Source organism: Osmerus mordax, chromosome 21 (genome assembly GCF_038355195.1).
Source record: "Osmerus mordax isolate fOsmMor3 chromosome 21, fOsmMor3.pri, whole genome shotgun sequence".
Lineage (NCBI taxonomy): Eukaryota > Metazoa > Chordata > Actinopteri > Osmeriformes > Osmeridae > Osmerus > Osmerus mordax.
In genome coordinates, this window is record NC_090070.1 from 3,141,814 (window position 1) to 3,154,592 (window position 12,779).

At 40.5% G+C, this 12,779-nt stretch overlaps 1 protein-coding gene across 2 annotated transcripts in view; it reads left to right on the top strand.

Moving 5' to 3' along the window:
• spast (spastin) overlaps positions 1 to 7,015 on the top strand; it is a 21,262-nt gene extending 14,247 nt beyond the window's left edge. For both annotated transcript variants that reach the window (XM_067259124.1, XM_067259125.1), the window contains 12 exons: positions 586 to 719; positions 843 to 936; positions 1,152 to 1,226; positions 1,675 to 1,746; positions 2,112 to 2,187; positions 2,878 to 2,969; positions 3,077 to 3,156; positions 3,246 to 3,288; positions 3,407 to 3,486; positions 3,642 to 3,712; positions 3,819 to 3,859; positions 5,755 to 7,015. In XM_067259124.1, coding sequence (XP_067115225.1) covers positions 586 to 719; positions 843 to 936; positions 1,152 to 1,226; positions 1,675 to 1,746; positions 2,112 to 2,187; positions 2,878 to 2,969; positions 3,077 to 3,156; positions 3,246 to 3,288; positions 3,407 to 3,486; positions 3,642 to 3,712; positions 3,819 to 3,859; positions 5,755 to 5,880 — 984 coding nt within the window. In that variant the 3' untranslated portion in view covers positions 5,881 to 7,015. The remainder of the gene's footprint in view (positions 1 to 585; positions 720 to 842; positions 937 to 1,151; positions 1,227 to 1,674; positions 1,747 to 2,111; positions 2,188 to 2,877; positions 2,970 to 3,076; positions 3,157 to 3,245; positions 3,289 to 3,406; positions 3,487 to 3,641; positions 3,713 to 3,818; positions 3,860 to 5,754) is intronic.
• Positions 7,016 to 12,779: the final 5,764 nt, after the last annotated feature.

Below are 12,779 nucleotides of genomic sequence, written 5' to 3' on the forward strand. Positions count from 1 at the left end.
TGCAGACCAGGTACACCCCTTCCTGGCAATAGTATTCCCTGATGGCAGTGGCCTCATTCAGCAGGATTATGCACCCTGCCACACTGCAGACATTGTTTGGGAACGTGATGAAGTGTCCCGACTGCATCTGTGGGACGTGCTGGACAGACATGTCTGATCCATGATGGCTCCAACTCGCAAATTAAAGCACTGTAAGGATCTGCTGCTGATGTTTTGGTGCCAGATACCACAGGACACCTCAAGGGGTCTTATAGACTCCATGCCTCAGCTGTTCATATTGTTGTTTTGGCAGCACATGGAGAACCAACAGCATATTGCGCAGGTGGTCATAATGTTTTGGCTCATCAATGGATACCGTTATATACAGTGACATTAGGACTTTGAGCCACACTCAGTGTGCTACACAAACCTGTATGTGTCACTAGACAGCTACAACGTATGTGAATCAGACTTTATTAACAGGTTAAGGTTGTTGACCATTTTAGCACAACACTGTACTGTCAGTCGGGTAAGTGTGATATTTACTGTTTGACTACATCATAATAATGTTAATAACCTCAAATGGGAATTAAAAAACTAAAACAGGGTAAAGCCAGCAACCGACAAAACTTCAAACCCCCCACCCCCACGACCACTCTGCAGAAAAAGAAGGACACGAAGAACCTGAAGAATGTGGACAGCAAGCTCGCTAACCTCATCCTCAATGAGATAGTGGACAGGTGAGATGTCAAGGACCTCACGATGTTAAGCCAAACTGCAGTCATGGTACCTTTTTGATATCAGTAGCTTTAAATTCAATTGGTCTTACCTGCTTGTGGACCGTTTTCTTCTGTATGGTCCAGTGGCTCGGTTGTGAAGTTTGAAGATGTAGCTGGCCAGGATTTGGCTAAGCAGGCCCTGCAGGAGATAGTCATTCTGCCCACACTGAGGCCGGAGGTATGCTACCACACAGCTTTTAGGGTATTATAGTCTTTCTGCTGTTCCCCAAAGCCTTTATGGGAATAGTTCAAAATGTCTAAAAGCAGGGGTTGCGTACTTTAAATCAATTGAAACCGCTTTTATCTGCATATTTATTTGTAAAGCACATAGAATTGAACAAAATCACTTAATGTCAGGTTAAAAGTAAGTGTTTATCAGTTGTTCTGGGACAGTTGTTTACAGGGCTACGGACCCCAGCACGAGGCCTCCTCCTTTTCGGCCCTCCGGGCAATGGAAAAACCATGTTGGTGAGTCGGTGCTTTCCATTTTGCTCTTTAACCCCGACTGTATATGCATCCTGATGAATACTCTACCTCTCACCCCACAACAAGAGTGGTGTGGTATATTAGATATGAAAGACAAATTGTTTAACCCTTGTGCTGCCTTCGGGTCACATGACCCAAAGGTTCATAACGAACCATCGTTGTGTTTACCCAATTTTACCCAATGCAAAAACAAATAAAAATAATTTTCTTTTAACCTTTGCAATGTGGGGGGTCTGAGACAGCCCAACGGTTAAAAGAAAATGCTTCACTTTGTTTTTGTATGCGGTAAAGTTGTCGCAATATGACGGTGGGTCACAATGACTGATGGGTCAAATGACCCGAAGATATCACAAGGGTTAAAATATCTAGATACTGTGCCTCTTCAGTGTCTGAGATAGAACTTGTGATTTCTATTTTGCTCATCCCCCAGGCAAAGGCAGTGGCCATGGAATCCAACGCAACCTTTTTCAACATAAGTGCCGCCAGCCTGACCTCAAAATACGTGAGTGCATCAGCGCTTCAGTATCTTCTGCAATCGATCTTTCTATTTACAGCCTGGAAGTTATCTTTTTTGTATGCTTTGATTCAACTTCTGTTTAGCTTCCTCTGCTTATTATTCCCACGTCTGTCCAGATGTGATATTTAATATGTATTTGCAATATAAATAATAAAATAATAATTGTTTGAGCAGAGAACCACCACCTCTTTAGTTCATTTAGATAATGTAATATCACTTTGCAGGTGCATGTATAAAGCTCAACAGTTATGCCTACATAGTTTTATCATTGATTTGCATTATGAATGAGTACAGTTATTGAATAATATGTGGTATTATGTTTTCTACTTCATCTTGTTCTTTCCTTTTAGGTAGGGGAGGGAGAGAAGCTCGTCCGAGCTCTGTTTGCTGTGGCTAGAGAACTGCAGCCCTCTATAATCTTTATTGGTACATACATTTGATAGTTATGGGGGGAAACCAAGACAAATATATCATTTCCAGCATGAGCCGAGAAGAATATATTTTCTTACATTCCCTAACAATTAATAACTTTGATCCCTGAAAAAAAACAACACACATGACTCCACCATCAATAATTAATCCAACCAGTGTGTACATTTAGCCTATTCACATTTTTTCCACTTAGTAGATGCTTTTATCCACAGCAACGTACAAGTAATGCATGTTCAAAGTACAGCGGAAGATCAAGAATTGTGCATAGAGAGAAAAGTGCATAGCTCTAGCATGGCATCACCAGAGCAATTTGCAATGTGTATTTGTCTGAAACCTCTCAGTTTATTTTCAATATCCATGGGGCGTTGTTATCGGACACAGACAAATGCCTTTGGACGCAATTCTATAGAATTGGATAGATACGATCAATCAATCAACTAAACGTCATCTTGGTTGTTTACGACTATGTATAGTCATTGTATTAACCCTGCCCCATATCAGATCACCTATTGTGATTGGCCCGAGACTTTTCATGCCGGAGGGAAATCTGTTTAAATTGGAGGGTGGCCAGATACATTTGCCAGAGCAAAATCATTTAATTGGTATGGCATTTGGATTGCTTTTAGCATACTATGTACTGAAATAAATGTGATTGTGACTCCTGAGTGTGACCTGCTGCCACAGATGAAATTGACAGTCTGCTCTGCGAGAGAAGAGAGGGGGAGCACGATGCCAGCAGACGACTGAAAACAGAGTTCTTGATTGAATTTGATGGGGTATGCCATATTTTGAATAAGCAATCATGTACATGGTAATTTTTTTTGGTAGGGTAACTTTAAGCTGTCGAACGTGTGTATGTGAGTGTCTGCGTGCTTGTGTCTAGGTGCAGTCTGGGGGTGACGAAAGGGTGTTGGTGATGGGTGCTACCAACAGGCCTCAGGAACTGGATGAGGCTGTTCTCAGGTAGAGTGACATTGCCCCAGTTTGCGTTTAGATGGAGCTCTCAGCCAGTGAATGGTGACAAGTTCTCAAAAGCGATCATGTCTCCACAGGCGATTCGCAAAACGGGTGTACGTGGCTTTACCGACAAATGAGGTATGTCTAGAAACACCAGCAGTGCCATTTACAAATGCACTAATTCATTTCATGTACCATCCCGCTCAAATAATGTTTCTTTCTTTGCAAAACATCTGTGCTTGTGCCCCAATACCAGACCCGGTTTAAACTTCTAAAGAACCTCCTGGGAAAGCATGGCAACCCGCTGACTCAGAAAGAACTCTCCCAGTTGGCGAGGTTAGGGTCTCAAAACCTCCCCCCCCCCAAAAAAACTGGCAACTTCTCGGTTTGTCTGGGTCCTACAACATACGCAGTGTGGATGATGTTGATTATATTTTTACTTGAAACAAGTATATACATGTTCTGTGTCACCATCTCTCCGCTCCTTTCAGAATGACGGAGGGTTACTCTGGCAGTGACCTGACATCACTAGCTAAGGATGCCTCCCTCGGCCCCATTCGAGGTGAGCAGCCAATCATGTTTCTGTTTGAATTTAACATTAATTCTGTCGTTGTTGTCATATGGGCTCATTAGCTTACATTTGAAGTTGAACGTGTGTTTGCTAACAGAGCTGCGACCAGAGCAAGTTCGAAACATGGCGGCAAACGAGGTACGTTCCACCAGTCCCGCCTTGGTCGTTGCACGTTAACCATTTTGGGACTGCAAATTTCTGAACTGTGCTGGGGTCTCATTTATAAACGTTGCGTACGCGCAAAACGGGGATGAAAATGTGCGTGCGCCACTTCCCACGCAAAGGTTGTGATTTTTTAAAAACAAACTTGACCGGAGAATGTGCGGTCCTCCACGCAAAGTCTGACCCATGCGTAGGCCTACGCACATTTTGGAGACAGTGGAAATTGGCGACGCAGATAACCGTACTGTAGTCAGACTGCAGGAAGTAAATGTGGGAAGAATGATTACTCTAAATATTTATACATTTTGTTTTCCTCACACACGTTTCTTTTCACTCCATTTCATCATTATCATGAAGATTAAATCCAGCAGTGTTATTTGCACTTGTACTGAGTGATAATTGTTCTATAAACACCTTGTACAATCCAACTCAAATTTTAAAACAAAATTCAGCGCTGTCTCACCATCAGATTGTCCACTACAGGAGTGCAGGAGGGGGAGATGCCCGCCTGCATGGAATACATGATAACATCACATATCCTACCTTTAGATAACTGCAGAACACAATGTATAACTAAATATATTTATTTAATACTGTGCATATATCATGTCAAAAACCAGAAATACAGTCGTTAAGCTCCCGTGCAATCGCTATACTCTACGTCCTCGTTATCAGTCCAAACATTAATAGACTACTGTTCATAACAAAAAGCTTTTGTTTTCAAATTGTATCTCGACTCGGGGTATCACTGGCACAGTTTTTTTTATTGGTGATCCACCGGCCACCAAATAATGTGGTTTTCGGGCCTCTGTCGGGGAAATAATAATCTAAGTTTTTAACCAATATCAAAATGTAAAACAGCACGGAAACGGCAGCAAAGTATGATGCAAAGTGTTTATTCGAATCTAACACAAAGGATTGATTCCAACAAATGTGAGTAGACCCCGGAGTCTGACTGGAATTTTTCTCTGGACATTCGCTTATATATTTACTCTCCATTATTTTGTGATATTTTGTCATTGGTGCATTATAGTTGGTCACAGATGCATTTATGTATTCACACCCGGGTGGTCAATTGTCACAGAATTTGAATTGCCAGTACGTTTCCTATGTTCTCCCCCTTCCAGGGCCTTCATGAGGCCTGAAACACAGCTGCTCAGGGCTACTGAGTTTAAGGCCATAAATCTGTCCCATGATATCTGGGCCTTGTAGTTCTTGATATCTGGGCCTTGTAGTTTTTCATGGGAGAAGCCTACACACTTCTCTCGCACTCAAACCCTATTTATCCAGACTTCCACATTTTGGCCTTTATATCTTCTACGTTTTAGTGGTAATACTAATCAGTCAACAGCTTTGCATATGGTTTTCAGTAATATAGCATATAAAAGTAATAAAGGTGATTAAGAGGTTCATTTTCAATCATATAATCATTTCTCCATCTTCATAATTGCAGCAGTGTGATGTTTTTTCCACAACACCTCCACCAATAGGCTAACAGTGTCTGAGAAGTTGCGCTTTTTTGTTTTTTCCCACCGGTCACCATGATTCACCGTAAAGAACAATTACATGCCAAGGTCATTAATATACTGGATTATCATTCATGAGGTGCTTTGCATTGACCATTTATGGTTAAAAATGGGTGTGTTCAGGGCGGGGTATAATGCTGATTCACGTAGGCACACTTGTGGGTAATCTGTGATTTATAAAGGGAACATTGCTAACAGGTGTGCGTACGCACGGTTTTTAAGTCAGATTTTTTGGGGGCGTACGCCATTTTAGGCGTACGTACACTTTTAGTAAGAATCCTACACACAGTTTTATAAATGAGACCCCTGATGTCCGTAATTGATACTCTCCATGTACTGCTGTAGGTGCGGGGCATCATCTTCTGTGACTTTGTGGAGTCCTTGAAGAAGATCAAGCGGAGTGTTGGCCCCCAGTCACTGGACCTGTACGTGCGCTGGAACAAGAACTACGGGGACACCACAGCTGTATGACACACACCCTCTAACACACACCGACTGACATACATACTTTCTTTGGTGATAAAAAAAACATGACCTAAATATGGTTTGGACAATTGGACAGTCATTTTTCTAACTTGAAGCAATTTTTCACCCATTTCACACTAAAAAGTTCATTTACTGAGCCGTTTGTACATAGCATATGTGCATGACGTCACTGTAGGCCATACTTCATGCATGATATAGAATGGGATCTGTGCCTTAGGTTTTTTACAAAAAACAGGTGCTTCCCTTTTCTCCTAGTTCCACAGCAATTCTGTACAGGACTTGAAATGCCACACTGCCTGTTCTGAGACGTAAAAATACTGTGTTATTTGAAGCTATTAAAGTTGACATTTAATTTCCTCTGAATAAACCAGGGGAAACTTAAGTAGCGTATTTTTCAGATGTCAAAGCAATAATTCAGGGCTTTTGTAATGCACTTGTGTATATATATATATATATATATAAAACTTTATGCCAGATTTTTCCTTCCTCCCACTTTTTGAGTAATGCATTTCTTTCTATAGTAGTTTTGACTGTAAATAATTCTTGCTTCTTAACGTTAAACAACTACCGTATTGTATGAAACTCTAAACGTTTTAGTTTCTTTGATTAACATGCTACCCTTTTTTGTAATGCTTGCAATGCTTATAGTCATAGAGCACTTGTTTATGCTAGAACCGGCTCTTTAAACATCTGAATGTTACATTTGGACCTCATGATCGAAGACTGTTCATTATAGGAGATGCTGTAGTTCAACTCTGAGCCACAAGAAGGCATCAAGCTCCGGATTTGTCAGTGTCACCTAATAAGGGGATGATTCATCTTTCAAAGCATTTTACAGACATTATGATTTATGTATTGGCCTATGCATTTTGAGGTCTTAATTAATGATTGTAAGTAGATTTCATCTCTGTTTTATGAATGCACAACAGCGATATTTAATTCATGCATGTCTGCAAATGAATCATCTGTGTTAAGTAGAAGATGAGTGCAGATACATTGTCTGTTAAACCAAGTTCCTTGTTTTTCAAAGGAAAGCTTAAATGAAAAAAGCTGTATATCTGACTTAAAAGAAGCGTATGTGTGCAAGTTTTGAATTTAATTAAATGTTTTTGGTGAGTCACTGTTGGCCATGATGATACTTGCAGAAACGGTCAGAAATTAATCTACTCTTGATTTTTTTTAAGACCAAAACTTCCGACTTGGATGTAGCTTAATTTGATGTAATTGAGATCTAGATGACATGTAGTTGAGATCTATGAATCACTCTTTTCCAACCAATCCAACTACATACTTTTCTACAGAATGGAAACTTAGTTAATGCAGAATACTGTATATCTGACAATTCATTATATTCACCAGAAAATGACTGTGTATAAGACAGCAGAGTGTCAGGAATAAGAAAGATAAGTGCCCAGTAATTTACAATAACATGGCAGTACAAGCAATGCAACTAACTTCCGGCGTGTTCTGGTAGCAGGGCCGGCCCGGTCCAATAAACAAACTAAACATTTCTTTAGGGCCCCCCGATTATTTTTGTTGTTGTAAAAAACACCAATCAAAAGGGCCCCCTACACTATTTTGGTTTTGGGCCCCCAAAACCCTAGAGCCGGCCCTGCTCTAGGGTTTTGGGGGCTATATAAATAAAGTCTATATAAATAAAGTCTTACTTACTTACATGTGGCTCCAAACAAACAAAGAACAATGCAACAATCGTGACACACAAAGGGACAACGTGACTCTGGCATCTGTGTAACGTGATGTACCAATTAGCACCTAGCTAGGATGGTGATTCAGCGTTTTGATGAATAGCCCTAATTAGAATATTTAGTTTACATAAATGGCTTCTGACAAACACATACTTTGGATTAATCTTGCATCACAAAAACTTCTACATTACTGTGGAAAACATTACTGTGGAAATGACATTCACCCAGACATAACACACAAACATACCCCTTCCAAGACTTCCCAAACAATTGAAGTCAAAAGGTGTGTCCAACCTATGAACGCCCTATCATCTACAAAACCGGGACCATTAACAGAATGTATTAACATAAATTCACAAAAGTTCCCAAATTATTTATAAAATATATATGAAAATCATTGTAGGCTCGTCAAAGGAGTAAGAGGAGAATCATCCTCAGTGAAGTTTAATAAAAAAATGTTTGACAACTTTTAAAAAGTTGAAAAATACACATTGTTTGTAAACCTCGACCTACGGTCTCGGTTAACAAACATTTTAACAAATCTCGGGTTACAAAGGCGTTTGCAGACCTGTCGAGGAGTAAACATTTGTTTTCTTATGGAACGCCGATTGTGCCAAAACGTCTGAATTCTGTACACGGCCGTTTTTGACGTCTGTACACGTTTTGACGTCTGTACACGTTTAAAATTGGGTGCTACCACTTCATTTCTTTCTGAGGGGAAACCAGATAACGATCATTGCAAGAGAGAAAACCTGTCCACACTCAACCAATCTTGATTCAATTAAGGTTAAGAAATAGGCTAATATAAATTGGCAGTGACATTATCAACAACTGTAGGCTATTTTGTGAGCTACTGAAAAAATAATTACGTTTGTATACTATATCATATTCACATTTCGAAAAAGGTATACATTTAAGTTTGTTAAAATGCCCACTAGATGGCAGTGTGAGTGCACAAATAGTAAGGGCAGAGCCTCTGGTCAATGTGATGGGTATACCCAAGGATAAATTGTGGCACAACAGCAAGCAAAATAACATTACAATAAAACAGGTTGGGAATACACAGGGTTGAAGACAGCTGGACAGTACACAGAGTAGCCGTATTCAAGAAATAAAACACATAATACCCATGGCAATATACAAGTAATATCCAACACAGGGAATGTACAAAATACTTTTAATGTAATTGAGAGTAAATGAAAATGTACAGGGTCTGTTTTTTCCCCAGGATAGGGATGGGAACCTATCAGTAGTAGTGGTTCCCAACCCTGGTCCTCAGGGCATCCCTGTCCTGCATGTTTGAGATGTTTCCCTGCTCCAACACACCTGATTCAAATGAATGGTTATAAGCAGGCTTCTGCAGAGATGGATAACGACCCATTCATTTGAATCAGGTGTGTTGGAGCAAGGAAACATCTCAAACATGCAGGACAGGGGCCTGTACTACGAATCAAGATTTGGCGTTAGCGAGGTAACTTCAGGTTCAACCCAGGGTTTTCTGTATCACGACGGTGGATCACTTGTTACCGGGGTAGATCGCCATGGTAACACATGCTGAACGCCTAACCTGGTTGGGAGCAGGTTAAGTTGGAGATCAGAGATCAACCGGTATAAAAGCCCCGCCCACTAACTCTATCTTAAGGATAATGGCGTCACCGTTCATAGAATATCCTGTGGAGCTTGGTGCGCGGATAGTGAGAGGTGCGCTCAGAAGAGCCAGAACATGTAGAGACCGACAAAATCTTTCGCATTCCCTCATGAGTATCTTTATGAAAGATATAGATTCTCAGCAGAGGGAATTACGTATCTTTGCCAGCTTCTTGAGCCGTATGTTGCCAATGCGACACATTGAAGCTGTGCGCTCACAGTCCCACAGACTGTATGCATAGCATTTCGTTATTTCGCTATGGGTACTTTTATAGTGTGGGTGATGCGGAGAAGCTGAGCAAGAACACGGTCTGCCGCGCAATTTGCAACGGATTTTCTTTAATGGCTGTTGCCACCATATTCTGATTAATGGAGTGATGAAAAATAGATATCCAAAGTGCCCTTTGTAAAAACTTTGGACTCTAATATGTTGACAAAATGAAAAAAGGATTTTCATTCTGTATTCATTCATGTTCTGATTTCAGTTCTGGAAATGTATGCAAATGATATCATATTTTACAACTTAATGCATCATTTGCTCATTTAAACATAGGCCTACATTTACAGGAAACTAGTAATGAAAACTAATATTAGGTCAAATATTGTTATCAACTGGGTAGGTTTCATGTTGATATGTTATCCCTATTCACTGGGGAGTCTCCCCTTAACCCCTTCTGTTGTCCTTGGGTTGCTTTGAGCCATTTTCTAATAATTTCCATATCAGAAATGGGGGTTTCTTTCAACCAAAACATTTCAAAACAAAACAACGTGTATGGTACCGTACAATGCTCTTCACAAGTTAAATAAATCACATAATTTGTGATCATTTCACTACTTTCATTGAATTTGGACATTTCATTCACTTTTATAGCATTTTTTCAAAAAGGATAAATAGGACATTGAAAGAAAGAAATGGTGGAAAACCCCCACAAAAGACTAAAAATGCACAACAAAAAAGCCACAAAAAGGTATAAAAAGACCAAAACATAGAAAAAAGTTTAACAAATACATTCTCATGTGTTCTCCCTTCCCTAGGAACACAGAAAAATAATGTCAGTGTAACTAAGTTTAATGTCATTCATTCAGTCATGTACTATCTCTTCTCATATTCCAGTTTTTCTATCTCCAGCCTTGTTTTTATAATTAAAAGCCTCTTATACTCTATATCGAGCCTCTTATACTCTATATCGAGCCTCTAATACTCTATATTGAGCCTCTTATACTCCATATCGAGCTCCAGGGTTCTTTTATACAGGGCCCTCACATTGTCTGCTCCAACCTGAAACAAATAAATAACATTGTCTCTTTGCAAGGCACACTTGGAGAAAGTTGAAGGTGTCCATTTGACTACTGTGTTTCAAGGTTCATTGCTAAAACCGTGTGTCTTTGTCTTGAAGTGGAGGCCCTAGGCTCAGGGGGAGGAAGAAGTTCCTCCTCCTGCTGAGTTTAACACCATAGCAATTTAATCAATTGAGTCATATTTGAAATGAGCACTTTAAGGATTTGTGTCATGTTCAGACCACCACCATTAGCAAGTCATTACAGACACTTCAATCACAGCCACACGTTCACACACTCTCACCATCTGTGTTGCAAGTGGTAAAAAAACTCAAAAGTGTACCCAAAATGCTCTCTGAGCAGGCAGACACAGTTTCCTGATCATCTAGGACCTCCACTTGAGAAAGTAAATGAAATATTCGATCAATATTCAGCAACCACATATGGCATACATACTGGCGTATGACTATTAGTTTCCCTGTTACCTCTGTATGGCACAGTGGGATGACAGTGGGTGGTGGCAGCAACACCACTATTTCCTGTCACTGCAGAGAACAGAAATACATTTCACTTCTACAATATTCATAAATAATTGTTGAATGAACATGGTCATATAGATTACTTGAAACATACATATGCTTGGGTTTCCAAGCTGCTGCCATCAGGGTCTGAAGAAATGCCCCCTCCACTCCTTCCATCATGGGGCGACCCTGATAGTTGGAGAGGGCCAGCTCCTCAGCAGGAGTGAAGTCCTGGAGAAGGGCCCCCCCAGTTTTCTTTGCCTAATTTTTCTTCCTGTTGGCTGCAAGCAATTTCATTGTTCTAGGCCCTTTGTAGCTATACCAATATCCTACAAAAGGGACTGACTCAGGCAATTCGGCCTTGTAGGCCTACTTGTTGGCCTTAAAATATGTGCAAGTTTTGCCTACTGCTACTTACCGTTTTGAATTATGTTTTTATATTTATTTTTTATTTGCTCCCACGATCGATTGCCACTGCCAGGGTTGCAACTAAAACAATACAGAAACAAAAGTTTAACGTTATGGAATGCGCACGTGTAATTATGGTCACATCTTGTGCCTGGGGCAGTATCAATAAGTCATGTAGCTTACGCATTTACAGCGTCTGCTATTTTCTGCCAGCTTGGCAGCATCGACTTTGTTGACTTTTGCCTGTATTATATGTCTGTATTCCTGATATGTTTGTATTACAATATTTCACTCAGGAGGAGTAGACAAAGTTTGTAAGATTATTGTCCGCTCCTCCTCCGTGAAATATGCGGCTCTTTTGTCCGTGTTTGCGATTGGACTTACGGTGCAAACACAGCCCCTTTATGTGAACGCGCACGTCTCTAGATTGTAAAGATCTGGGTTGAGTTAGAGAGTTGATAACCGCTGTCGTGATACCGCTTATCGTGATTGCGATTGTTAGGCTTCGTGTAGCCGGGTAACTGAAAGTAATCCAGAGCATGTTGATCTTGATTCGTGGTACAGGCCCCAGGTCTATAGAGGATAGAGACCTGTGTTATGCTGGATACACACAAAAATATTTTTTTAATCTTTTAAGATTTTTAAAATGTGAGAGACCACAAACACGAGGACAAGAAAATCCTAAATGTAACCTTTTTGATCCTATAGTGTGTGGTGTTTGTCCTCGGGGTTCCCCTCACACATCATGATTTCGGAGCGGCTCCGACGTTCTTCCGAGCAAATTCGGCCACTCTTAACACACCTCACATCAAGGGAAAATCTGATAAAATAATATGTAGATAATCGGGACATAAACTAGGATTGTCGGGACATTACCTAGGATTGTCGGAAGGGGGAAATCGGCCCAAAATCAGCCCGATTATCTTGTGGTGTGTACCCAGCATTAGTCAGAGCATGTTTGAACGGAGTTGTAAATTATTGGAGCAAGGAACAGAGTGCCATTAATTAAACCTGAGCAAGGAGCACACATTATTAATGGCCCAGTTTCCCCAGACATGGATTAAACCTGTAGTCCTAGTCCAAAAGTAAGAGAAAAATGCCTAGGTTTAATCCATGTCTGGGAAACTGGGCCATATCGGCTGTAAGAACAAATACAGTATGTAACAAATGTGATCAGATTTAATCTCCATGCCGCTATGTTGCATTGCCTGAGCAGCTCATCTCCTTGCATGCTCTGAGCTTGGAGTCATTATAGGCTATGGTTGCATTCATCCCTGTTTCCCAGTCGAGGTGCATCATTTTCGTAAAATGAATGACACTGAAC